Genomic DNA, 26,337 nt, shown 5'->3' with positions numbered 1-26,337 from the left:
TTTGTTTCTGACTTAATTGTAGGTATCATTATCCATAGGTGAGGTGAATAAATACAAACAGCAGCATCACTCATGAAAGCAATGGGTGGAGATGGGGGTGCATATTCATCTGTAATATGTAATCGTAGTACCTTAGGAACTGTAGAAGATCTCTTCCATTTAGCACACCACTACAAAAGGGATGGGTTAGGTGTTCACTTCTTTTTTTAAAGATCTGCACTTACAAGATCATACAGCTTCCTAGGCAGCTTTTCCAGTGCGTCAATACCCTTAAAATTAGAAACTTATTTTTAATCTAGACTTGCCTGCAGAAGCGTAAACTCACTGCTTCTTGACTCATTGGCCTTGGTCTCAGGGGACAGATTATTCCTTTTTTCTTTTTTTCCCCAAGCAGAAGCTTTCTGCATGTTTGAAAACTGTTATTATTTCTCTCTCAGATTTATCTTTAATCTCTCAAATCACTCAGTCTTTTCCACTAATCCTTTCCCTACACCCGCATCCTGATCTCTGATGGTTGCTGTTTGTGAATCATTGCCATTTGGGGTCATTTTGGTGGTGCTCCTTTTTTCAGTTCTGTTCTGTCATTTGAAAGTTTTATTTAAAAATTGGAGGGGATTTCCTGAGGCTCTTCTGCTCTTATGGAGGCCAATAAACAGAGAAAAGAAAGAAATGAACAGCCTAAGAACTGGCAGGGGTTTGCCCTCTCGATGCATATGTTTTGATGGTTCTTGATAACAGGCTGTGGTGCTTTGGGCTGATGGTGCAGCTCCCCACCCGAGGGCATCTTCCTCCCTGCTCCCCAGGGCTGAGGGTGCTGGGGGGTGATGTTCCTGCAAGGTCTCTGGACGCAAGGTGCCCTGATCATCAGATGGCATCACCCACATGTCATCTGGAGAAATACTACCAGAAAGGGTGGGTTTCCAGTCAGAAAGGTTGCTCTCTCTCTCTCTCTCCAGTGCCGTTACGCTGAACTATTGATATGGCAAACAAATACGGGTACATGTAGGTTTTGTTTCCTCCAACTGTGCTGACTTCTTAGAGATAAAAGAATGCCTTTATACTATGTCTTACTGCAGTGTCTAAATGTAACCTGACTCTCTTTTCGTCATTTAAGCTCTTTGGGTCTAAAGCCCTAATGGGCTTTCTTGGTACATATTCCTGTTAATATTTCTTGAACACGTGGGGACTGGAAATAAACTTCCTCAGTCTCATCCAGGAGCTGGTTTATGAAGCTCTGTAGGCCAGAGCCATGAAAAGTATGTGATTTGAGAGCTGTATTAACAGGATGGCCAGTGTGAGATCCTAGGCAAGAAGAGTAAGACTTTTGTTGTATGTGTTATGTACTAAAATATGACAATAAGCTTAACTGAAGGTGGTATGCCACCTACAGAAGAAGTAGTTGTTATTTAGCGCTATTTATAAGTTAGAAAACTCATGAGATCACAGAAAGCACACAAGTCATACTTTGAGTTTTCTGGATATAGAGGATAATCATAAAGATGAAAAGTGACAAGTCCCCCTTATTCTTACACTCTTCTGTATTGGCTTTTATTTTCTGATATGTTTTTCTGCTACAATTTAAAATGCCTCATCTTACACATAGTTCTTCCCCCTACACCATTCTTGTGATTGCTTGTTGCTTACAGTTCCCTATTGCCCATCAGGTGGTTGTTGAAGTGTGAATGTAGCATCTGCACAGAAATGTTAAGTAGCAAGTGAAACTGGAGTCTACATACAGCTCTTGGTCCATCTGTACCTATTTGGAAAGTCTGCAACTCTAGACCCAGAGACTGAAAGTAACAGCATTTGTTTTTGTCAATGTGCAGTTCCTTGGAAGACAGATTTATTTTTTTAAGATTATTTCTTGTTTTAAGAAAAAAATATGCTTTTTCTTTACAATGTGTATACATCTATATATCTGTATTTGTGTTTGTGTTAGTGTTAGTATGTACATATGCATATGTAAGAGGTACGTGATGCTACTGGTTCCAGTAAAGTATTTCTGAGAACTTTGACTTCACTCTTTAATTCAACAAGTACCTTAAAGTAGCTGGTGCATTCAATGCTTCAAAAAGAGTTTCAGTTCCTCCACTGAGCTATCTTTATTTAAGATGTGCAAAAAAAGACCTGCAATGTCTTCTTGGTGGAGCAGTACAGCAGAGTAGGACTTCTAGTTTATCAGCAACCTGTAGCTGTGTGTCATTATAAAATATCTATGGAACGTATTTTATTTCTTCATGATGCATTTCATTTCCAAACCAAACATGACAACATGCTTAATGCACGCTCATGGACTCAAGCCTCATCAGATGTATAAATAAGAATGTACTCTAGTATTTGACTTCCTGTCAAATTAAGTTCCAGCATTTCTATTAGACTACAGCAGCATCCTGAACAGATCCCATTTCCCACATTTTTAGCTGCATTCAGTTTAAGAAAATAGTTTTTACGTTCTGTCATAAATTGTTTTGCATTTTTTTTTGTGATGTATTTACTGGGGGTGTATTTTAAAGGTGTGTGAGTTGACCCCAGGTAGAGTTTAACAGGCATTTAAGTATGCAAATTTTGTTGGGAAAATAAGGTGTTCAGTGTAAATAGTTATAATGTATATGGAAGAATAACTTCAAATATACTTCTATGGCAAAGAGCAAGCTCGTATGACAAATTAATATGTAAGGATTGGTAGTTTCAGGAATACAAGTGTAGGTGAAGATGGAGATTTCCAGAATATTTATGATAATTTCCTATTGATATGTTGTCTCCTTATAAATATTAACACCAAGGCAATACTTATAAAATAAATCATCCATGTAAATATTTAACAGGAGGAAAAAATATGTGGATGTTGTTGCTTAGAGTAATCACTAATAGCACCTTTCTGTCTTTTACTTCCAATTGTAGGTACATTGTGTTTCATGAATCCTATAAGAATACATTCTTGACCATGGAACAAAACATATTTTTCCACCTGAAGAATATTCACTTTAGATGTTCAAACATCGCAGTATAGATTGTGAAGTTCTGGAGAATCAGACTGATTTAACTGAATATGTTTGTCCAACAAATTGTAGTATATTCTGCAGAGGTTTAGTGCTGAGCCTGTGGATTTCAAGAGTGTCATCACAAATTAATTGATCTCATACACCTTGATAAATCTCATCTATTACACTGCAAACTGTCACAATATTATAAAGCAAGCAAGTGAATTATTTTAAGAAAGAAATAATTTCCTCCAAAACATAGCAACAGATCCTGTCCTACCTTCAAAGTACATCCTTCCTGCTTTGTAGTGTGCTGTGGAAACATTGCTATGTTGATGTAAATATTTACATAAAACCAGAAGGAAAAGAAAACACAAGGAAAGAAATGCTGTTTCCAAGTTTTGTGTATAAAAGACTATGGAAGGTCATTCAAACCAGCCACATCCAGACCCCTTTCTAACAAATGTCATGTGTTAGCAGTCCTCATGAAATCAGTCTGCAAACTTTGCCACATACCATGTACTTCTTATGACATCTTAATTTGTGTTCTTACCCTTTTCTAAAAGAAGGGATCCGTACACATGGGATGAGGCAGGGCAAGCGTTGCGGAGTCAGGCTGATTCTCGCAGTGGGAGCAGTTGTATCAGCAAGGTAGAACTGCTCTGGGCTGTTCTCAGCCATTTAGGAACACTAACAAGAACAGATAGCATGGGAAAATAACCTGGCTTTCTCTTCTGGTGTCCATGGACCTCAACAAGAAGCAAGAATAACTCTACGTGGGGTAAATCATGCAAGCATCTGGCTGTGGCATTGCACTCCGAGAAGCCTTAACCATTCTGCAGACAGGACACTGCTGATGCGATGGGAGATGAGGCAGGACTAGGAAGTAAGAGAGTGAAGGTTAGGGGCAGACTGAATGGGTTTGTTCTTTAAGATAGGAAGGGGGGGCAGTATAAGGAAATGGTAGTTTTTTTAAGCTTGCTTGAAAGGCTTTTGGGAAGAAATAGTTAACAAGTTATATTTTCAAGAACAGATACAGCCTCCCCTTAAAGCTGACTTTGGTTAGGACTAACCCTGAAACCTGCAGCCTTGAGGTTCTGGGCTGGCCATCGTAGGACTTCGGTCCACTGTGGAACTCAGATAGTGAGGAGGGGGGATGATGTTCAGATGTCAGAGCAGCAATAGCCACTAATTTTGACACTATGACTTCCATTTAAATATAGCTAAAGCTCTTGTGCTGTTCCTGACAACCTTGGATGTGGGAATCTCACCTCAGAAACATGAAAGTGGGAGGTAGTGTGGTGGTTCCTGCCTCGTTATATCAGACTAGAATAAACAACAGCTGTTCTTGGCTTCCTTGAAAGAATTTCTAGTCATTCAGCCTCCTTTTAGTTTGAGACCTATCTTTAGCTACAAAAGTATTTTAATTTTTGCTGTAAGCTTCTTGTAGGCCACAGGAGTAGAAAATGAGTAGAGGAGGAAGTGACCCATGAAATATTTGCAGAGGTGATGTTTTGTGTGTGTTCTACTGAAGTGTTTCATTCAGTATATTAAATATTTATATAGCCCTGCAATCACTATTAATCTGAGTAGTCATGTTTTCCCTAGCCCACCATGAATCCTTACCTTATGGTCACCCCCTTAAAATTAATCAAGGTGAACATAGAGTTGTCATCACTGGAAAACAGTTTATTATTTTAGAAAACATGATCTATGTCTGCCTGACCAGAGCTGGATGTTGCTAAAAATATTGAGAAGATTGATGTTAGGTGAGCTGTATATGTTTTCTTTAACAGATACACAGGCAGAAGAGGCAAATGGAGCATCAGATGATCCTGTATTTCCATTAGTAATAAGTAGTCTGTTCAAAACTGAAGTGCCACATGCAAAGCATTTACTTTGTGATCATAGAAATCCTTACTTTTCCGGGAACATGGGAGGAAAAGCTTTGTCTTTGATTTGACACACTGATATATCTTCCCTATGTATAGGGATGCACTATTAGTAGAACTTATTAGTAGAAATTATTAGTAGAACAACATATTCTTTTTAGTAGAACAACTTATTCTTTATACTGGTCTATTTGTCATTTCTGTGCATATTTCTTAGCTCCTCTCTTCTGTCGGTTTTCTGTCATTTTTGCCCTTTTCTTTACCATTTTATTCCACTTATACATCCAAGAGTAGCTTGAAAGATACTCTGCTTTGTAGGCACCACTCATATATAAAGGCGCACAAGCTAATTCTTAGCTGTGACAAGCAGAGGTTCATCATGTTGCCAAGTTCAGCCTCGTGACACGCAGCAACTCATCAAGGTGTCATTCTGAATTTCTGGTCTCACTGGCCAACCCACCCATACTCCTTTTTTTCCCTTCTGTCCTCCCAGAAAATCTGCTTTTCTCTTTTCTTTCAGGTGAGAACAAAAGATTTGGTATCATAATACTAAAATACCCTTTTTCTCCAAATTCATTGTCCTCTTTTCATGTCTGCTCCTAGTTAACTAAGAGTTGTAAATAGCTACTATTCTTCCTGCGTGAACTGGACCGAGATCCTTAATGGTTTGGTCTGTTAAGAAACTGCACTGTAAGGAATTGAGACAATTGCAGAAAACATAAAAATACATATTTTACATCCGTCACACTTCTTTTTTGCTCTTATGACATTTGCCTCTTCCTAACCTCCTATCTTCCTGGACTCTCATCCTTTTGTTCTGTTTTTAAACATCTTTATCTCCTGGGGAAGGAGCGGGATGATTTATCTCTTCCTGCTGCTCCCTGTTCCTGATATCTGTGTCAACCCAGCCCTCCAGAATGTAACCGTATTTTGCCCGGTCATCCCTACTTCATGCTTCACTCTACTTTCTTATCTTGCTTTATGTTAACATTTCCTTCCCTCTGTGTCTCGTTTTGCTTCTGCTGCTCCTACTGGAATATACACTTGAGCTTAAATGAAAGGAAATGAAAGATGACTTGTCTAATGTAATTTTAACCATCACCCCCTTTCTTCTCTACTTGCTTCAACTAGATGAAATGTAAATTCTTTTGCAAAATCTTCTGTAATGAAGGTATTTTCCTTGCTTTTCTGTTGAATGCTCATATTCATTGGATAGGTTTATTTAGACAAGAGAAGAGGACAACAACAATGGTCAAAGAGCTGTCTGTCTCTGTTCATTCTAAAAACCTGAACTGCTGCAAGACTACAGTGGAAAGCAATATAGAGTGAATATAGTTGTCTGCATCATTGTTGATAGTAACACTTTATTTCAGCTCTGCTCTATTCATCAAATTAATAGCTGTTACCTACCAGCCTGCATTCAAAAATAGGGAAGAAATATAATTTCTTACTCATGTCAGAGCTGCAGAGAACTTGACTATGGGTATTGATGGCTAAGCCATCAAGTTGCCTTTGAATTCAAAAGAGAGAAAAGTCACATTCCCAAATACTGCTTTCATTGTAAGATACAGTTAGTTGGTAAAGACACTAAATACAGGCTACAAATTGGCAGCTGAAAGTTTATTTTTCTTGGCTGAATTCCAGGGATTTTTTTAGCCTCATACCTCTCTGCTTAGCTAAATCGTATAAATAGTGGTTAAATTCTTTTTAATTCAATCCAGTAGGTGCCCCTTAGAAGCAGTGACAATACTAAAAAGAGACACTGTGTTTCTCTGTTATAGTTCTGGACTGAAACCTTGCCAGAAACATGTCTCTTGAACATTTGCCTTTTTTATAATCCAAATAACACTTTAGGGATGAAAACTGCTGTGTCCTGGCAGTGCAGATCCACAGACACTGAATCCAGAGGAGTCCAGAGCCAGTGGGGTGTGAACTGACCCTGCCAAGGAGAAGTGGTGTAATAAAGAGCACAAGAGAAATCCACAATTGTTTTTTCCCCAAATGGAGGTATAATATTAGAACATCAAACTGCATACTTCAATAAAGTAATTAAAGCAATTGAGACTGTAGTAGAGGAGGGCGGTTGGATTAAAGACTGGATTATTTTTTGTGCTGGAGGACTTCTGCCAGTCATGGCAAGCATTGTACAGGCTCTTTCTGAGCTTGGTCTGGGAGTTCTGCGTTTCCAGCTATACATAATTTCCATCACACTTGCTATCACAGCTGCATTACAAGCAATTAAACTGTAAGGCAAGATGATGCAAAGAACATCTTGATCAAATTATAATGTCAGATGAGACAAGAAAAAACAAACCCCAAACTAGACACTAAAGGGACCTCTGATAAAACACACATAGAGAAAATTATATTGCTTTGAAAATACAACAGGACATAGATCTGATAAAAGGCTCTGTCAGGACTTCAGTATGTGGCAGTTCTAGACAAATGATTTTAATTGCTTATATTTCTGTCCTCTGCTTAAAATGAAATATATTTGCTGAAGGAATAATTAATAGACTGCAAAGGCAATTATTATTTTTGAAAGTGTATATGGAAAATGATTATATAATAATCTCTTATAAAGGCTAGTTGCTAATTCACTATCCCAGCGTTCAGATAAACTCCAAGTTGTTTAATAGCAAGAATGGAAAATCGAAAACCTGCATTTGCTCCATGGTAACATACATGTAATAAATGACACAGCTGTGCACAAAACACTTAGATGTTTGCTTTCTTGTTCCACATCATTGGATTAAGTTTTCTCATACAATCACAGGGGGTAAATATGTTGATTGTCGTGGTCATCTTCTTTCCATTTTTCTCCTATTTTCAGAAAGTGTTTACACTGCCAAAGAGCCAGAGGGTGCTAGTGTAGGCTTTGGCATGCATGCAGATAACTGAAAACAATAAGAAAGACATTCAAGGTGAAGTTGGTACATTTTATTTGTTGTTTTGCTTTCACTGATTTGTGGGTACACACATCGATGTCCATATAGCCATATGATAAGTGATGTTCATAAAAGAGAAAGAGAAAAAAATAGAGATTTTATTTTAGGCAGTGTACAGATAGCAACCTATCAGTCGTAGATCTGGTGGTGACCACCAGTCCCCATTTTGTTATACTTAATTTGTGGACCAACAAAACCTCTCTAAAGAGTGCCTGTAGTTCCATTTTTAAGAGTATTTAGAAATTTGGATGGCCCATAAGTATTATGAGGAAGGTACTGCAGGCTAGAGACATTTCGTATTTCTCAAGAACAGTGTTTGTCTGGAGAATTGCTTTTTTCTTTTTCAAGAACAGAGCTGTGTGACAGATGCATAATATCTTAATATCATTAACTGACTTTCTCCTTTCCTCTGTTGGGTCTGGTAAAATTAGTTCTTTTTTTATTTCCCACTGACTCTTTTCTCTGTAGAGTTTTCTTATTGTTTGTATGTCTTTTCTGCTTTAGATAAACAAAAGTACAGCATATGGCATAATGGTAATATATATTCTGAAAAAAAATGCTTCATTTCTCACTGTCAAATCATTCCATTTGATTGCAAAGGGTTGACTTGATACTATTTCTCCATTACATGCTAAAACTTTCACAACTCTTTTTGCCAACAAGGTGCCTGTGGCTCTGCTGTCCTTCTCAACATTCGCTCTTGCTCTGATATAAAGAGCAAGTTTTTCAGCTTTTATTTTGTTTGTCTTTCAATAAAATCTTACAAGCTTTGGTGGTTAAACTCCTTTACAGGTGTGAGTATATATTCAACCAAACTACTTTCACCAGATGCAATAGTATGTGAGGAATTAAGTTAAAAACTACTTTCCTGGGCCATGTCGGCCTAATTACAGTACAGTATGCTTTAATGAGGGTTCTTCTGAGGTACCTCTGCCTGATATGGCAAACAGCCCAGAGGCAAACTTCACATCCTGATGTCAAGAACTGATTTATTGCTTGTCTGCAATTAACAGTTGAGCTTCAGGGTCTGGATAGAAAACTAGAATAAGACTCTCTTTCAGCTTATATGTTGAATCTAGAGTTGCTGACCTTTTCCAATGCAGATGTAACTCAAAGGCCAAATATCATAGGTTTATCACATAGCAGATACTGCACAGAGTGTGGACAAAGAAGACAGTGTTGATTAAATTTAAATTAGTTTCACATCAAAGAAAGGTTATGGAGGGCGAAAGACATTTAATAAAGAAAGAAAAACAAACAGTGCCCAACAGTAAAGTTCACATGAAATAGATCTTTTTACCTTAGCATAACAGTGTGATCACTGTATATCTAAATGAACTTTGCCATCTTTCTTTTAATTGTTTGAACCTGTGAGAGCTAATGCCAAGCCTGCTTTGTTTGTGTCCCACTTCATTCTCAGGTAATGTTGTGCCTTTTCCAAAACAACGAAGAAAAATTGTCATAGCATAGCATATGGAATATCATTACCAATGACAATACTGAAAAAAATTATTCAGTTTCTGCTCCTAAAACTATTAATATATTGCTCATCTCAAACAATATTCACCCCCAGAAAAGAGGAGGGGAAAACACTACAGGGAAACTTATTTCATAAATCTGCTTCATTTAATCAAAAAAAAAAATCATTGGTCTTGGCTAGTTCTCAAGGCAAATGTCATGGCGTTCCGTAATGCTGGCTGCAGGAACACGCTCCTATTCCCCTGGCACAGGCTGTTACACAGCCTGACCTAAATACTACGAAGAGCTGGAATAGTGACTTGGTTATGAGTTGGGAGCCTTTGTTTGAGAGGCTTTCCTCAGATATAGTAACTCACTCTGTAGCTTTTGGGAAGAAATCTGTAAAGTCACAGTACAGAATAAGACATTTTTGCCTCCTGTCTAGCTGCAGTGATAACAGCCAATTCAGAACTTCCTTTGGGAGACATTTTTCCCTCCATCTGTAGATGTTTGAATGTGTAATTTATGAAATAGTTTTATGTTTAGCACCCAGCATCATTTCAGTCTTTCTTTGATACTGTTTCAAACATACATGTTCTCTTTCATTAAATAGCTAAAGCTCAAGTGGTTTAAATCTTACTTTTTAAAACTAGAGAATAGCATTACTAACATACCAGAAGGCTAAGTAATGTCTGGGATTTATTAAATCATTCAGCAAAGCTGACCACAGACAGTTGCATATAGAACAAATGCTGGAAGAAAAATAATCTTGTATGAGGATGTTCATTATCCTATAACAGACGCAGACTGAGAGCCAAATGCTTGGTATCACTTCTGTCTCTACAATTATTATATTTCTTCTTAGACCTTTAACTAGCTGGACATTTTTGGTTATAGAGGGTTTGAGCACAGAGGAATTATGTAGTCATAGATCAAGGAAATGATAAAAAGGTAAGTTTAATGTTGATTTGATGTCTTGGTAAAGCAGCTATGCATTCTATCAAGGTAGATATTTATTGGTGACTTTAATGGATAGGTACCATTTACTGCCAACTTAGCGTTATTGCACACTTTTTAAAATCTTGCATTCCAAGAGCGTATTTTGTATTCAGCAAAGTGTGTATGTTATATTCGGCCAAAGAGCATTATTGAAGCTGGATTTGAGGGGGGTTTTTTGCATTCATTCCTAGTATTCCACATACCTGTGAGTCTTTGCCAATTTGTCTTGTCAGCCTTTCATAGATGAAGTGCTAGTTGTGAAAAAGGCAAAAATATTAAAGTGGACGTTATTCATCAGACAATGCTCACCTAAACTGTCAGAAGTAACTGAACAGATGTTCTTGGGAAATTCAGGTCCTTTACCATTTTCTAAACTTTAAACCCATTTTAAAATCACGAATTAAGTGTCCAAAAATTGAGCAAAAGCAACAGGAAGTAATTATTTGTTGTGTAAGACTATAATCTGTAATTTATGTATCATTTTGTGTTATGAGCAAAAGAACATCAAACAAAATAACTATGAAAATTCCATAATTAAAAAGTCATACAAACTTATTTCTGCTACAATGTATCCTCTTAGTTTGACTGGTTTTTTGCTTTATATTGAGTTACAACCCAGGGAAAAATTTAAACTTTTCTTCGCCTTTTTAATTTTGTATTGTTTGCACATAAAAGGATATTTGTTGTGTGGATTAAGTGGTTTGTGAGCAGGATTGGATAATACATAATTATGTTTTAATTTTTTAGAAGACTGTGGGATGTATTTCCCAGAAGTGAAAAATAACCCAGACAAATATTTACAAAGATGTCCTGAGTCTGTAAAAAAGTGGCTGAAACAACTGAAGAGTGCTGGGAAGATTCTGCTATTAATTACTAGTTCCCACAGTGACTATTGCAGGCTCCTGTGTGAACATACTATTGGGTAAGTGCAATGTTCATTTCAAATTATATCTGCCAGACAACAACTGTAGATAAGATGGAAATTGAGTTTCTTTATGTGTTGTGAGTTATTTGGATCTGAGGTTTCAGGTGGGCCTCTCTCTAGTAGAGTGTCACAGGGCACTCCAGGCGAAGTCATCCATCAATGAGCCCATGGACTGTATCTGACCCACAGGGCACTTATATCCTGCATCTTTTCTGGGCATCATGATGGGATTGAAGGTGACAGGGTATATTTTTTGGGCCAACACCCAGTACATCAACTGAATCCCAATTTTATCATAATTTTTTTCCTGGACTGTCTTATTCAAGCCACTTCCTTTCTGTACTTCTCCAATCGTGAGTGCAAGTGGTAGTAATATTTCATTTCCTTGCAGCAGATCTGCATGGAAGAGCTCACAAATGCTTCTTCCCAATGGTGGTTTCCAAGAGATGGTTGTGCATGAGAAATGTGCATTTACAGGTCACAGGAGAAAAGGCAAAACAGGTAGTTCATTGCACTTGGAAACTGGTTGTGATTTGTAGTTGCTGATCACACAGCTATTTTTAGCTGTAATGTTAAGAACATGACTGGTCAAGTCAAATTCAGTGAAATTCAGCAGAACCATCACTTACATCCCTAGAAGCAAATGAATCAGTGATGCAAATGGCTAGAAACAAAGTAGGGCAGTGTGAAGCAACCTTAGCTATCTGGATACACGTGGGAACAGCAGAGTAAATACAGCAATGCAGTAAGAAAAGCATGGGTACGGTGAAAAACAGAGCTGCCTTCCAAAACCAGTCCTGCCAGTATCACTTCTCTTTTGTACTCTCTGCTAAATGCTAAATGGAGCATCTGCTGTGCCAGTTCTTGCTGCCTTGCATGAACATTATGTTTGCTATTTGAGGGGAAAATCTTACCACCTCACAAAAAGCAATTCTCCTTATGAGTAAGATGCCTGTGAATTAACTCTTTTGTGTAGGTCTGCCTAGTTATTTTCTGAATGAAAATTTGGTATAAAACTAAATTCTTGGCCACATGCAATGATTTTGGCTTTCTTTTCCTTGGTGAATAATGTTTCAGCTGTTTAAGGCAGCTGTAGAGATCCAGCTGGAAGACAGTAAGCAAGGTAGGAGAGGGGGGTGGTTGCCTTTCAAAAGACAGAAAAGAGATGTTCTGCTAGAAGGATACTGGATTACTCTCTCTTTCCACATGTGTAGGATTTTCTACAGTGTTGATTACAATCATGTTTTCCAGTGACTCATGCAATGTAGCTTACAAGACATCTTCTGGAGAACTGAGTAGTCCACTGTCCACTAGGTGTTACTGAAGTATTTTTTCCTGAAAAAAATTCTAAACATTTTTATTGCTTTTGTGTATTCTATGCCTCTTGTATCAAAAAATAAGACTCTGCACACCCATGTTGCTTTTGCAATACTGGAATGTAGCCTAGCTTCACACCTGTTACCTCTGCTTTTAATTTGACCAGGCTAACTGCATTTTATTCTTTACATAAGCCCTTACGAATTATGTCTATGTAGTCCTTTACTAATTTATTTCCCTACTTCTTTCAGTTAATCAATATGATACTGAGGAGTTCAGAACCGTACAATATTGCATGAAAAAAAAAAAAGTAAGGATAAAGATGACAAGCTGAGATGTGCGTGAAGTTTTAGCCTCTTACTCCTAATATCCTTACCTTGTAACTGTTAACCTTATAAATAATAAATAATAAAAATAATACTTTAAAAAAGCACTCTTTAAACAACACTTGTCTAATTATATATTTTAGTAACCTCAACACTTGTCAGTAGGCATTATTGTTATTATTTTTTGCTATGGTTCTCAGCCTGATGATACAACAAGTGAGGTTAGATTCCTTAAAATAATGAAGACCCTTGCTAGAGTAGGAATAATTGGCACTTCCAGAAATAGCCCACCTCATGGTAGGACAGGTGGCATGAATGTTCCCCAAGGTTGCCTGTTTTTCCCATTTGCTTTGTAATGTTACTGACTTGTATACAGGTCTCTTAAAAATAGATAAATATAAATAAGTCCCACTTACATACCATGCTTAAACATTCAATCTCATTTAAATTGATGAGGTTTCCACAGTTCAGATATCAATCTGTATTCTTACGGAGCTAATGATCTTTGAAAAGTCTGAATTCAGTGGTGCGATTTGGCTGGCAGAGTAAGACTCATACTTGGTAGGTGTTTATTTGTGAGTCACATGTTTAACCTCCCTGTAACCAACAGGGATTTAGTCAGAGCAGCCAGTCAAGTCTGAAGAGAGAGTTCAACTAACAAAATGACATTTCAGCTTTAGGGTATGTAGATTTCATTGGCTGCATTAATTAGATCTCTAGAGAGTCATCTTAGACACCCATTAGGCCTATGCATACATACTGTACAGATACCAACTATATAAGCACCTGGGTTTAAGTGTCTTCAGTTACTTCCTACCCCATCACTTGATTTCATATATTCTGCTTTATAAAGGAACTCCCTCATTTACATCTTTCTATACTTGTCTATGCATATGCTGCCATCTGAGATTAAATTACATAATCTGTAACATGTTCTCCTGAGATTTAAAAACTCCCTGGACCAAGGAACATCTTTTTACAAATCAGGATTGATCCTGAATGTCCAGCACTGTGTGTTCTCAGCCAGTTGTCTTCTCAGTTTTGACAGTCTCAGGAAAAGAAGGGCAGTAGTGACATTGAACTAGCACCACAAAAATTAAAAAAAGTGACAGAAGAAGGTTTTACTGTTTTCTTAAGTCTTAAAGAGTATTTAGTGGCATCTTAGCTAATTCATTAGTTTAACTAATTCAATTTCCTTTGCTTTCTAGGAATGATTTTGAAGAGTATTTTGATGTTGTGATCACAAATGCTTTGAAACCTGGTTTCTTCTCCCATACCCCAAACCAAAGACCTTTCCGAACTCTTGGTAAGTTGCAGTCATGACTCCTTTCTCATCTACTTACCCCTATCAAAAAAAAAATAAGTTAGGGTAAGATAAATAAGAGGACTGAGAATGGGAGAACTGGACAACATATTTTGAAAATCTAGCACTGGGAAGAAAAATAGACTCTATACAAGACTCTTCCACAGATAATAGTAAAAAATTATCTTCAGACTGAGAAGCACTGAGAAATTAAGAATCACACTTCTGAGGACAATGGAAAGGCAGAGCTGTGTCAGTAATTAAAAATGGCATTTGGGCTTAAATATTGCATCATTAATGAAAAAGGATTAATGAATCCTTTTCTTTATTGTGCTGACAAGGTCGTACACAGTAAATGAAATTTAGTTCTGGGAAAAAGCATAGCAGAAATATTTCAAGAATTTAGAGGAAATTCAAACAACAGTACAAATAAAATTGCAAAGCTGAAGGATATTATTTATGATGGAAATTTGACATTATTAAATGTGTGTACTTTGGCGACATAATGACAGAGTAGGTGTGAAGGAAGTGCCCCTGTACTCACTTAATATAACTAAAACAATCTGAAATGTTTGGCAGTGTTGTCCATTAAGTAATTAAGGCTGTAACAAAAGAGGTTTATAGGAGTTCATCGAACTGCAAATAACAATAGTAATATGGCTGAAGACAGTTATTTTTCCATATTTTAGTAAATACTTTTATGATTGTTACCTGAAAATTAATCTTATATCCAAAATATCATGTCAGCATATATTGAACTGTATTTTAGTATTTTATGACAGGAAAGTCAGCTGTTCCAACCCAAAAGAAATTTTGCCTGTGGAACTTTTACAGTAAAACTAAAATCAGCAGTGGAAATATATATTAAAACTGCGTTTAAATGTTTCACAGATTTATGTAGGAAAATAAGTAAATGTGATTTTTAAAATATTAGTTTAAATAGGAAACTGCCAAGTTGACAATTTGAAGAAAAATAAGCTCAAAAGGGAAATTGAAACTATTTATATGAAAGTAAGGGGGGAGGAGGCAAGGTGAGAAAGGCTCAGTTCTGCAAACATTTTATTTAGTTTCATATAATGCAAATTGAAAATAAAATGTAATTCACTTTTTCACTTCAGATATTTTTTAAACAATCTGATTAGCCTGACTTCCTAAGGAAATCCTGCTGTGTCCCTCTGTCAGTAATCCAGCCAGCAACTTTGGAATCTCTTGCCCAGCTTACGTAAATTTAATAGACAGCCAAAAATCTCCCAGACCCTTTGACAAGGCTTTTTTTGTGCAAACAAGAGCAGACAGAGGGAGAAGACTTGAAATTACTGTCTCCATTGAGAATACCGTGTAGCTTAATCACCTTATTAGATTGTAAGTACCAATTTTCCTGAAGCTGTTCCTTTCTCATGCGTTCAAACAGGAGCAGCATTCCCTGGAGTCCTCTTACAGACTTGCTGGTTTTCATTCACTTTGTATTTTGGCATTGCAAAGAGGCTCAAATGAGGGTTGGTCACTCATTACATGAAAACCGTATTAATACAGAACACAATGTAGTTTATGTTATGGAGACTTCACTATCTAAATAGATAAGGAACACAAACAGAACTAAAACAATGATCAGATAAATAATTTGCTGAAACTACTAACCTGTGAGTGGATTTTTTTTCTAGTGTATTTGTATTCAATTTAAAGTAAGTGGTTTCTTCTGAAAGACCAACCAGAACATTCAAAGCAAAGAATTATGCATATAGGACAGGTTTTTAGAGACATGTTTTGAAGTAGTGAAGAGCTTGTTTAAAACTGCGTGAAGTTTAAACCATTAAAATAGGAGTAATTGTATGAGAAAATGCCCAAAATAATAACATATACTTTTAGAATGTTTCTTTTGCTGCCCTCCCTCTGTGTTTCTCACAACAAACATAAAGCTTCAGGGTAGACACTGACAGTTTAACCCAGTCACCATAGATAACAAGGAACACAGTTAATTTCTGAAACAGCATACAGAGGAGTTTGTAACACATTTTAAGGGGGGTGGTTTCCAGTTTCCAAAATTTTTTAAGGCTTTTTAAAATATCAGAACCACTGAAAAATCAACATTTCAGTTAATACTTCCTACCTTTTATCATTATAGATTTCAGGGAAGACAGGAGGAGCCTCTCTGAGAGCACCAGACATACTATATCAGGGAGACAAAATGTCCTTATTTTTGCTTTAGGAAAAAAAATAGCAGTGGACATCATACTAAATATGTTCCTAAAGCACAAAGAGTAAGCTTTTGTTTGTGTCATTTAGGGAAAAAAGGTCCAGTAAGTGAAACAAATCTTGTTCTGTGAAGAAATTTGTTTCAGAAAATGAACTGAAGTAACTGCTTATCAATCCTATCCATTTCTCCGTGACTAAGTTTCAGCCATGTTCTTCCATCCATCAGTGGGTCTGAATTACAATAAATTCCTAATCATACTTTATTCCCAACTATTCCAAGGGAATTGTGTCATAAATGGACTTAAGGCACAAAATACAGAATCTGTACTTATTTCAAACACCCCAAGTGTTGCATTGGGTACTAGAGCTAAATTTTAGTTATAGATACCAGGATTTTTGCTGCAGATTCACTAAGGGAAAGGTTTTGAAGTTTACTAAAGAGAAGGATAAATTCTTTCCAGTGAATAATTTCAAAAAGGTGACTGTGTTCAATAAACATTTGAAGGAGGATGAGAAACAGGACAAAGAAGACATTGTCTAGAAATGTGATACTGGATAACTGCTCTGCAGAAATGTTGTTTTCAGCAGAAAAGTAATTTTAGAACTAATCCATTTAGAAACCATGAAAAATTATTTTAATTGTGCAATTAAAGATGCATCACTGCTTCATTTGAGTTTCAAGACATGCATCATTTAAAAGAATGAAACACTGTTTGAAATCTTAAAATATTTGCGTGGCTGCTTTTTATTGAACAGGAGCACTAAAAGTACAATAATTACTTAATTTGCATGATTTTTTTTTCAAAATACTATTTTGTTAAATAGAGGAGTAGGTTATACGTATCTTTCGAGGTTTTAGAATAGCTACATTTGTTTTTACCTTGCATAATAATTTTTCTAGTTAAGAGTAGCTTATGTAGTTATGCACATAGTTTATGAGAAAAATGCTATGCAAAAAACTTTACTCCCATAATACAACTACCCCATAATTTACTTGTTATTCACAATGTTACATTTTCTCATACAGAGGGAAATTCCTTTAAATAGTTCTTGAAAATACTAGTAGTATTTTAAGCTATTGGATCTCAGGATCAGGTCGAAAATGTTTGTGTAAATCCTATGTTGAGAATGTAGGAATTTCTTTGATACAGCTACATCCAGCTTAAAATAATATATCTCTCCATTAAAGAGTTGAAGGAATACTGATAGCAAATACAGTTGTGACTCATCTGATAATCTGTAGTATACCAAGATTTCTGTAACATTTGCCAACAGAGCTTTCCCTTTATCACATCTCTCATTAATGTCATTCAGTTACTAGCCTGCTTGCCAGTTTTGATCACTGTGGAATATATTTTTTAGAATGAAAAATTAAAATAGAAATGCTACAGATAAACTTAAATTCCCTGAAAGCCTTCTGGAAGTCTGTGTGCACAGGGAATTTTCACTTGGTCCTGAATAAGACTTTTGTATCTTTTATTTCCAGCTCAGGAACAGTTACTCTCTTTTCTTGTTTTCTGGTATTTTTGATAAACGGAAAATGTGTTGCTGATTGTTCAGTGTCTGAATTTACAATGCGTATTTAAGAGTGTATGTATATCTTGATATATATGTGTACATAGATGCACAGGCTGAAAACAATCCTATATATGGAGTGGCAGTGGGTGCCATATTTCTGTGAGATTGTGTGTCCTTATCCAGTGCCCAAAGAAAGAAACCCGCTCTCCTTTTCCTGCAGAGAGTCTCAGGTTTTCAAAGCCCACTTTCAATTGCACTTTCAGGCTGTCTGCCTTGTTCCTGCACTTGAATTTCTTTCCAGCTTATGGTGCTTCTGCTCCTGATGTAGCCCACAATTTAGGAACCTCTTTCAGTCCTCCAATTTTTCACAATTCTCTGGTAACTGCCATTTTAAGAACTCAAACACAAAAGCTTTTTTCCTCCTTCAGTCATTCTTCTCTATCCTTTTAAAAATACAGGAAAAATGCTATAAACTGAAAGGACGAATTAGAAAAGAAAATAAGGTGACATGATATAAAATGATGTATTTCTGGGCTGAAGACAGTCTTTGATAATTAGGGACTGCAACATTTCAGAAGAAGGAGATGATCCTATGTCTGCTATTTAAGTTTTCTTCTGCCATATTCTGTGACGTCTGGGCCTGACTGTTGCCAGAAATGGGAGAGAGAACCAGGTGGAGTATCAGGACTGAGCCTATATAACTATTTTTATACATTTATATTCTAAGACCTTTTAGACCTGAGGAGTGGGATCAGGAAGGGAGTGCATTTTCCTGGAAGTTAAATTTTTAAGCCATGTAATTTCTTTTTGGCTCATTCTTTTTGTTTGAGACTTGTGTCTTTACCACCAGAAGAATACCAAAATACTACACAGTAAAGATTTTTAAGACCTATCATAAAACCAGGATATCTATAAAAAATACGAAAATTTTGAAACAGATGAAGTTGTACCTTTACAAGGAAGTATATCATTTAAATAGTCTTGCATTTTTCGCTTATTTGAAGATCATAAATGCCATGTCTAGAAAATTCTGATTAAATTTTCAACCAAAGTACACTGAATTGAGTCTACAATATAGCTCAGTGTTTGCTATGTAATAGGTATCTCAGTTGCTACTTCTACAGCGAAGGCTACCTTGACAAGAAAAAACCTTTTTCTTTCACATCAGCCTGTGAGGTTAAATTCAAGAGAGCTTCTGTACTCTTTTTGGCTACGATAGTTGTTTCAGTCATCTCTTCTTACCAGTCTTGTCTTGCTTTAGATCATCAGATCTTCATATTTAAATGGAGATTCAAATTTGACTTTAAAAGTAGTTTTAGATTTAGCCTTGAGCTCCTCACAGATACAGCAGCAGGACTGTTGGTGTTTTTATGCAGAGACTTGATATTTGGCGGAGAGCTCAGTCTCCCAAGAGGAACCTGGGCTTTTGCTGCGCCTGGGAATCCTTACGGAAATGTAGGGGCTGTGGTCCTCAGTCTGCAAAGACTGTCATGTTTTCCACAGCTTTGGCCTGCATTAAGCTCCTCCAGCCACAAGTCATGGGTGGGATTAAACAGGACTTTTTCTGCCGTCATTTAATGTGGATCTCTGGTACATCTTTATCACTGAACACTGAATTTCAGATGCCCACTGCTTCCCCCACTAGCAGCAGAGGACATGGGGGGAAGAAAATATGGCATAAATGCAGAGGTGCACAAGGACACGTGTGTGAGACAAAGATTAATGAGAGTGGTGGGGGGAGCCAGGTGATGGGAAAAGAGAGCACAGGAGGAGGCAGAAATAGAGCAGAGCAGAACATGTAAACACACAGAGGAGAGATTTCACTCTGTGAAGGGATTTTCTGCACTTTAAGCTTTTGCTTTTTGACTTCTACCATTGCCTCATGGAGGACTTTTGAAATAAGTTTAACGTGTCAAACCAATAACTTAAACAGGTTTACCCACATACTGCACAGACTGGCACTCCCAGCCTGCTCTCCAGCCACAGGAGGGGATGCTGTGCTGCCCTCCCAGGGGCTCTATGACCTCCAGAAGCATTTTGGGGAAAGCCCACAAAGAGCCTCTTCTCCTGCTTCTCAGAAGACACAAGCAGAATAACAACACAGAGGAGACCTGTGTAACCTAAGCCTCCAATGACTTGGGGTGTGCCTTTATTTAACGCAGCTGTGCTTGCTGCCATTCTTCTGGACATGGTGCCTCTTCATATCAGCCTGTCTGGAAATATTCTATAACATCAGGCCACGTAATAATGCATATTTGCTGACAGCTTGTGACAGAGTGGCATATAAATGTTGCACTGGCTGCAGACTGCATTATTCAGGAGCAATAATGTCCATATCTGTTTCCCACGTGTCTTCTAAAATGACTGTCTTTATATTGTTATAACATCCCACAGTGCCATACAGTCTGTGAAAGCAATGCCATTATTTTCAAGGAAATCTTGTGTAGCAATTCTTTGCAGTCTATTTGCACTGTTTTTTTTATGTATTTTCATGCTATTTAGGAAAGAAAAAGAAGGTCTATAACTAATAAGTAATCATATTTTGTACACTAGTTTTCAAAATTAGATGGTTTTGTGCCTCTTGAGATCATGATATTAAGATCAAGAGTCTTCTAACTCTTCAGTATCAGAAACAGGTTCTGCATGTAGCTAGCAGTAGCAGGTCCACTGTTTTAAGAGATAACGTATTTGGTTCTATGCCCAAGCCACCAATGAGATATAATTCCCTACTCATATCTGAGCCAGAGATTTTCATTTTATCCATCATTTTTGGACAAAGAGGAGTTTCTTTTTAAACAACTAATTGGATGATGCTAATATGGATGATGATATGAAAATATCTTTATATTCAGTAATAGAACCAGACCTTTTTTACTATCAAAACCCATAAGCATTATGGAACTGCCTTATAAAGCTGATTTCTCAGATGACACCCTCTTTGACAGCATGGTCAATGCCCGAGTCCACTTTCTGAAAAGCAGCCTAGGGTAGGCCAGGAGGGCTGAGGGTGGGTCACACATACAAACAAATTTAATATCATGTGTACAGGGTTTGTTTTCATCATCCACCAAAGAAGCTCAGAGGATATTTCAAAAAATCTACAATATCAGGCTCCTTGGGCCTGGTATCACCTCCTATCCTTTGTGTAAATTATCTTAGTCTAAAACTATTCCACTTCGTATACTGTGTTTGCACAAATATCAGCCACTCAACAGATTATGTTTTTTGCAGTGTAAACAGCTGTCTCAGGGACTTCTGGTTTCCCAATATTATTTATGTGCGGTAGAGATCCATTAAAAAAATCAGCTTATGTTACCTTGTAATCGAAGAGATCTGTCAATTAATCTTTTTATAGTTTGCTAGATAGTACTTGTGTGTAGTTTGGAATCAACAGTTTGGGAATCATTTTGGAATAGAGGTAATAATTTCCTATCATGTCATCAACATTTGTAATTAAGCCATGGGATAGGTAAGATAGGAGACTGTAGTTAAGGACCTCTCTTCTAACAGTTAGATTTTATTTCATGTTGGATAAACATAGAGTTAGTTGACAATAATAGTCTGGATTTTGTTTTTTACATGTTAAGTATGGTGGTCTATGTGAAAGTATTTAAAACAGATGCAAAAAGCAAAATAAAGTTGGACCAGCGCATACCTGCATGCTTTTGCAGAGTAGACTTAAAGTCACAGACAGACATTTTTTTATTACTAATTGGCAGTGTATCATTTATAACCCTTTTGTAAAATGGTGCAATGGGGCACTCTGCAGTTTGCACTGATGGTACAAAGATCCAGTCATACAATGACATAGTTAAGGTACTATAATTTCTGCAATTTGCCGCTCTGTAGTAGTTAGGCTGTGCGGTAGCAAAAGAAAGAGCAAGCCAAACTTTCCCTTACAGTATACCCTTTAGGCAATCTGAGCAGGGAAGCCATTCCTTTCTTCTGGGGAAAGAAATGGCGCACTTTTGGTTTGTTCTGTTTTTATTGGAATGGGCTTTAGTGCTACTTGCTCAGGAGTCTTGGGAGGCTAGAATTTCATTGCATCAGTGATGACTGGTCTCAGGCATTTTACAGCATGTCAGAAGCTAGAGGTTGAGTGGCCAATTTCGGTTTCTACCAGGGGGTCACAGCGCTGGCCTAACCACAGCAATTCTTTGTAAACCCAGAATATGGGCCAAACTCTGGGAATTCAGTAGATGACCACTCTTAACTGTCATGGGAGGTACCTGGTTGTCAGCCAAGCCAGCTGTTGGCAATTTGGTTGAGTTGCTGCTTTTTGAGCTCCTTTGGCCAATGCCTCCACCATATTAGCCAGAGGATCTACCATGACACAGGCTAATTCTTTAACACTTAGTCTGTTTTCCTTAATATTGAGGCTTATGCAATCACAAGACTTGTGTGGGTAGGAATGTCTGCCCATCCCCTACTGCAAACCTCTATTAGTAATGCAATTTCATCCACATTTGAGTGTGGCCTGGTATTCTCAGAGATATTACAGCCTCTGAAGGCTGGAGAGGAAAAAATGGGTCTGTCACTGCAGCTCAGAGAAAGGCTACAGTGTAAAATCACTCCTGATTCGATACCAGACTATCCATCCAGGAGAGCCTGGCCACAAATGATCTACCTGCCAGAGGATCTGTGAAACTTTGCACCCTATTAGATATTCAGAGAATGCAAGTGCAAGGCACAACTTCATAGGAAAATCAGCTCACTTGTTTCCACTGTTGTTCATAACAACTCCTTGTTTATTTAAAAAAAAATAGAAAAAAAAAATCTATAGTCTTTGAAGTATGGCATCTCTTTGTTTCTGAGTATCAAGATGAATGCTGAACTGTGGATACATTCTCCAATGCCTATCCTTCTTTAAAAGAAAAAAATTAAGTGTAGATGTCGAGCCAAGTTCTTTATATGTTTGCATAGTGTTCAAAGAACCTCAGAGGATAAAAGGAATAAGAAGTTATTCATCTAAAAGTCAAAACAGTGAAAAATTGCAAAGTGCTTCTACATAAAGACAGCAGGGGTTGCTTCAGCTGATTACCTTTGATATTAAATCACGTGTTTGGCACAAAGCTGATAAGAATATTACAGAAAGCTAGTTCAAAGAAAGCTAAAGCTGCTGCTTTCAAAAGCTGGATATCAACAATATTGCTTTTGTTAAAACTGGAAAACAAGTTTAGCATAATTGCCAAGTATTTGAAAACCAGAATTTTTTGTGCATGGAAAGTGCATTTTCATTTTCAAAAAGAGTTGTACTAGTTAACACTACTGCAAAATCCTAGTTATTGATTATATTAGGTTGTATTCAAGGCCTGGATAAAACTCAAAACACAGTTCTTTAAGGTACCGTGCAAGCACATGGTAGGAGTCATTCTCTGTCCACAAGGAGCCCACAGGCAGACCAGAGAAACAAATGGTAAAATAACAAAGCGCTGACTTTTCTGCTAGACCCAAGGAACTGAAACACCAAAAGATTGAATGACTTACCCAGAATCATATCTCTGGCAGATCTGTGTATTTAATTAAGATTTCTATGTCCTAATCCAGAAACAGTGAAGAACTGTAAACTATGTTTGCGTAAGAACTCCATGAGTCTTGATTGTGAAAATCCTTTTAGCCCTTCCCAAAGATTTGTCATAATGCGGAAATTAAGATAATGTAATTGCAATTAATTCTGCTGGATTTGGTTTTTTATGGTTTAGTGATATATAATTTAAAAGTTTAAGGAACTGGACCTCCTAACTTGATGTGTTCTACACTGAAATTATTCAAATTATTCAATAATTATTTCAAGTTATTGAAAGCAATAATTTGTTTGTTTTGGAAGACAGTTCCATAGCAATGATTTCTTAAAAATGGTTGTTGGTTATCAGGTCATGTTTGTGTTTAATTTTAACAGAAGAAACTCAGAGAGAAGCATGTCAAATGCTTTCTCAATATGGTGAATTATTTTAAGTTTTCCAAGTCTGTGTACTTAGAAGTATTCTATCAAAGAACCTATTTCTGTGAAATAAGTTGCAAACTCTGTAAGTCATGATCATGCTTTAAATGTGGTTGCCAAAGTGGTGACATCAAGATTGAAAAGTAACATTTGTTTTAACAACAGTATTTAGTAACTATATAAATTACAATTAAGGAGAGTTAACTATAGTAGCTATATATATTTTCCTTTAAACACATAAACCATGTGATAAGGAGGTCATTAAAAATCAGGATGTATAGAAAATCCTCCATCATAGTTTTGTGATCACCTTCTGGTATCGCTATTTTATTTTATTTCAGGGTATTAGCAGAGAATGGAACAGTTGATAGAGTCTGGTCTGGATTGTACCTGCAGTACCAGAGAGACAAAGCAGGAAAGATCCTGCAGTTAGGAAACCCAATTCATCCAAAAAATGCAGCTTGTTTTTATAGCAGAATGATCTGCTAAGGACCTGTCAAGCCTGTCCTCTATCTGTAGTGAGTCCCCACAGAACCTGAATATCCTAGTCTGTGTTTTCAAAACCGAAGCCAAAATACCTAAATGAACAGTTTGCACTCCAGACAAAACTCTGTTCTCTGGCTTACGAGAATTCGCCTCCAACACATGAAAAGATTATTAAGAGGAGATTATTTTTTCCTCCATAGTCTCCGAGAAAACAACCAAATGCTATGCAAGATTCAGAAGGGATGCAGTCAGCTCTCAACAGAGTTCACACTTAGAGTGTGATAATACTCTAACAATGTGTAATGCTGAGAAAGACTTGGGGTTTAGGGAAGATTTCTCACTGACATGAAGACGCAGTTCTGTGTGGAAGGCAAAAGCAAGAGCACATCTTCCATACACGAACAAGACTTGCAACATTAACTCTTGTTAATAATACATTGAGCTCTCACGCTCCTTCAGTTCTCTTCCATAGAAATGCTGAAAGTTTGAAAGGTTTGGCTAAGCAGTTTGTCTGAGGGACATGAAGTTCAATTTAATTTATTGAAGAGAACATTAAAATGTAGTCTTAATGATGAAGAAGTTTGTGGCTCCATGTGGCTCATGTGGGTGCATGAGAGCTCAGACTAGTATAATATAATACCTGAAGAATGTCTAGCAGATAATTCAACACACAGAGTTCTAGACTCTAAGGGTTTTTTTTAATATTGCTTCTGATTATATTAAGTATTTCTTTTCACACTTTTTTCGTTTCATTCTGTTTCTCAGCATACATAAGTGTCTGCCAGTGACAGGGGGAGAAGAGCTAAACTGAAAATATCAAAAGACTGAAAGAAACACTAGGGAAACAAACCATGCACAAGTCAGCAGCTGTTTTGGCATGAAGAGAATGGATATCTCCTTTTTGTCTGTTTTTTGCCTTTTTGATATAAGATGATTAAACAAATACATTTGATTTCATTCACAGAATAAAAAAGATCCCCCTGGAAAGCTCATGAACTCATGCAGATCATTACCAGACTCTACTGCTGTTTACAAGTAGGATGTCATGCCCTTTATGGCTTAGTTCAAAAGATGGCTTCTCTTCTTGCCAAACCTGTATTAGAGAGATGGATAGTTTTCCAAAGCTATATTTTGCCATCAAGTTGCAAGCCTCTCCCTTAAACAAGAATCTACTCACAACTGCATAGTAAGTGTGATGCCATATGTCAGAAGTCACCGAGGTCTACCTTGAAATAAATAAATAAGTACCAGGAATGGATATAGAAACAACAGTGTAGAGAGACTCCTCCGACTACCTATCATTTGGTGTTCCTCAACGATCTCCCATTGTAGGCAATGAAGAGCTGCCCAGCATGGTGAGTGGAGGGCAGCACAAGGGCCTAGGTCGCACTCTTTTGTATACATTGGCCCCATTGACCTAGTGCTGCAACCTGCAGTGGCTTTGCTTCGTATTGTAGACCCTTTACATTATATTTCTGCATGTGGAGCTGAATCTCAGCCATGATGGACTCATTGCCTAATCATAGGCCTCTGGTGCTAATCAAGAGCCCCAGGGAATGCAAGCACATGTCTTGCAGAAATGGCACAGGACCTAAGGAAGACCTGTGCCTTCACAATTTGGACTAATGTGCTGGAGGACCTTAGAGCATCTCAGATGTCTCTAGGCACCAGTATATTAGCAGCTAAGTAGAACCAGTCTCCTTGCTGAGTAGAAAGCTATGATCTCTGCAGGTCTGCTCTTGTGCCTACAGCAACCAAGGTCTGCCTGTCTACAGGATGGATCAATACAAGTTCATAAACTTTACCACTCCACAAAGATTCAGTGCAAACCTGTGTGAACTAGGTTGGTGGGTATTTAATTTAAACTTTACATTATAGTTCTTAGACAGCTGTCAAAATACACAAGAAATTTCTGGAAGAAAGAAAGATTACCTGTGTCACAGGAGGACTTATCAGTATGACTTTGCAGGGAAAAATTGTTCTTTGGTATAGATCACATAGATGTAAGCAATAAGTGCTGGAATTTGGGGGGGTTCATTTACGTTTATTC

At 37.2% G+C, this 26,337-nt stretch overlaps 1 protein-coding gene across 1 annotated transcript in view; it reads left to right on the top strand.

Moving 5' to 3' along the window:
- The window catches only part of LOC309438129 (dermatan-sulfate epimerase-like), a 186,778-nt gene that overhangs the window by 79,559 nt on the left and 80,882 nt on the right, over positions 1-26,337 (top strand). The window contains 2 exon segments of the mRNA XM_082049077.1: positions 11,026-11,200; positions 14,055-14,152. Coding sequence (XP_081905203.1) covers positions 11,026-11,200; positions 14,055-14,152 — 273 coding nt within the window.

Source organism: Streptopelia decaocto (assembly GCF_964273445.1).
Source record: "Streptopelia decaocto genome assembly, chromosome: 3".
NCBI classification, from domain to species: domain Eukaryota; kingdom Metazoa; phylum Chordata; class Aves; order Columbiformes; family Columbidae; genus Streptopelia; species Streptopelia decaocto.
The sequence above is the reverse complement of the archived record's forward strand: the minus strand, read 5'-3'. Positions and strand labels throughout refer to the sequence as shown.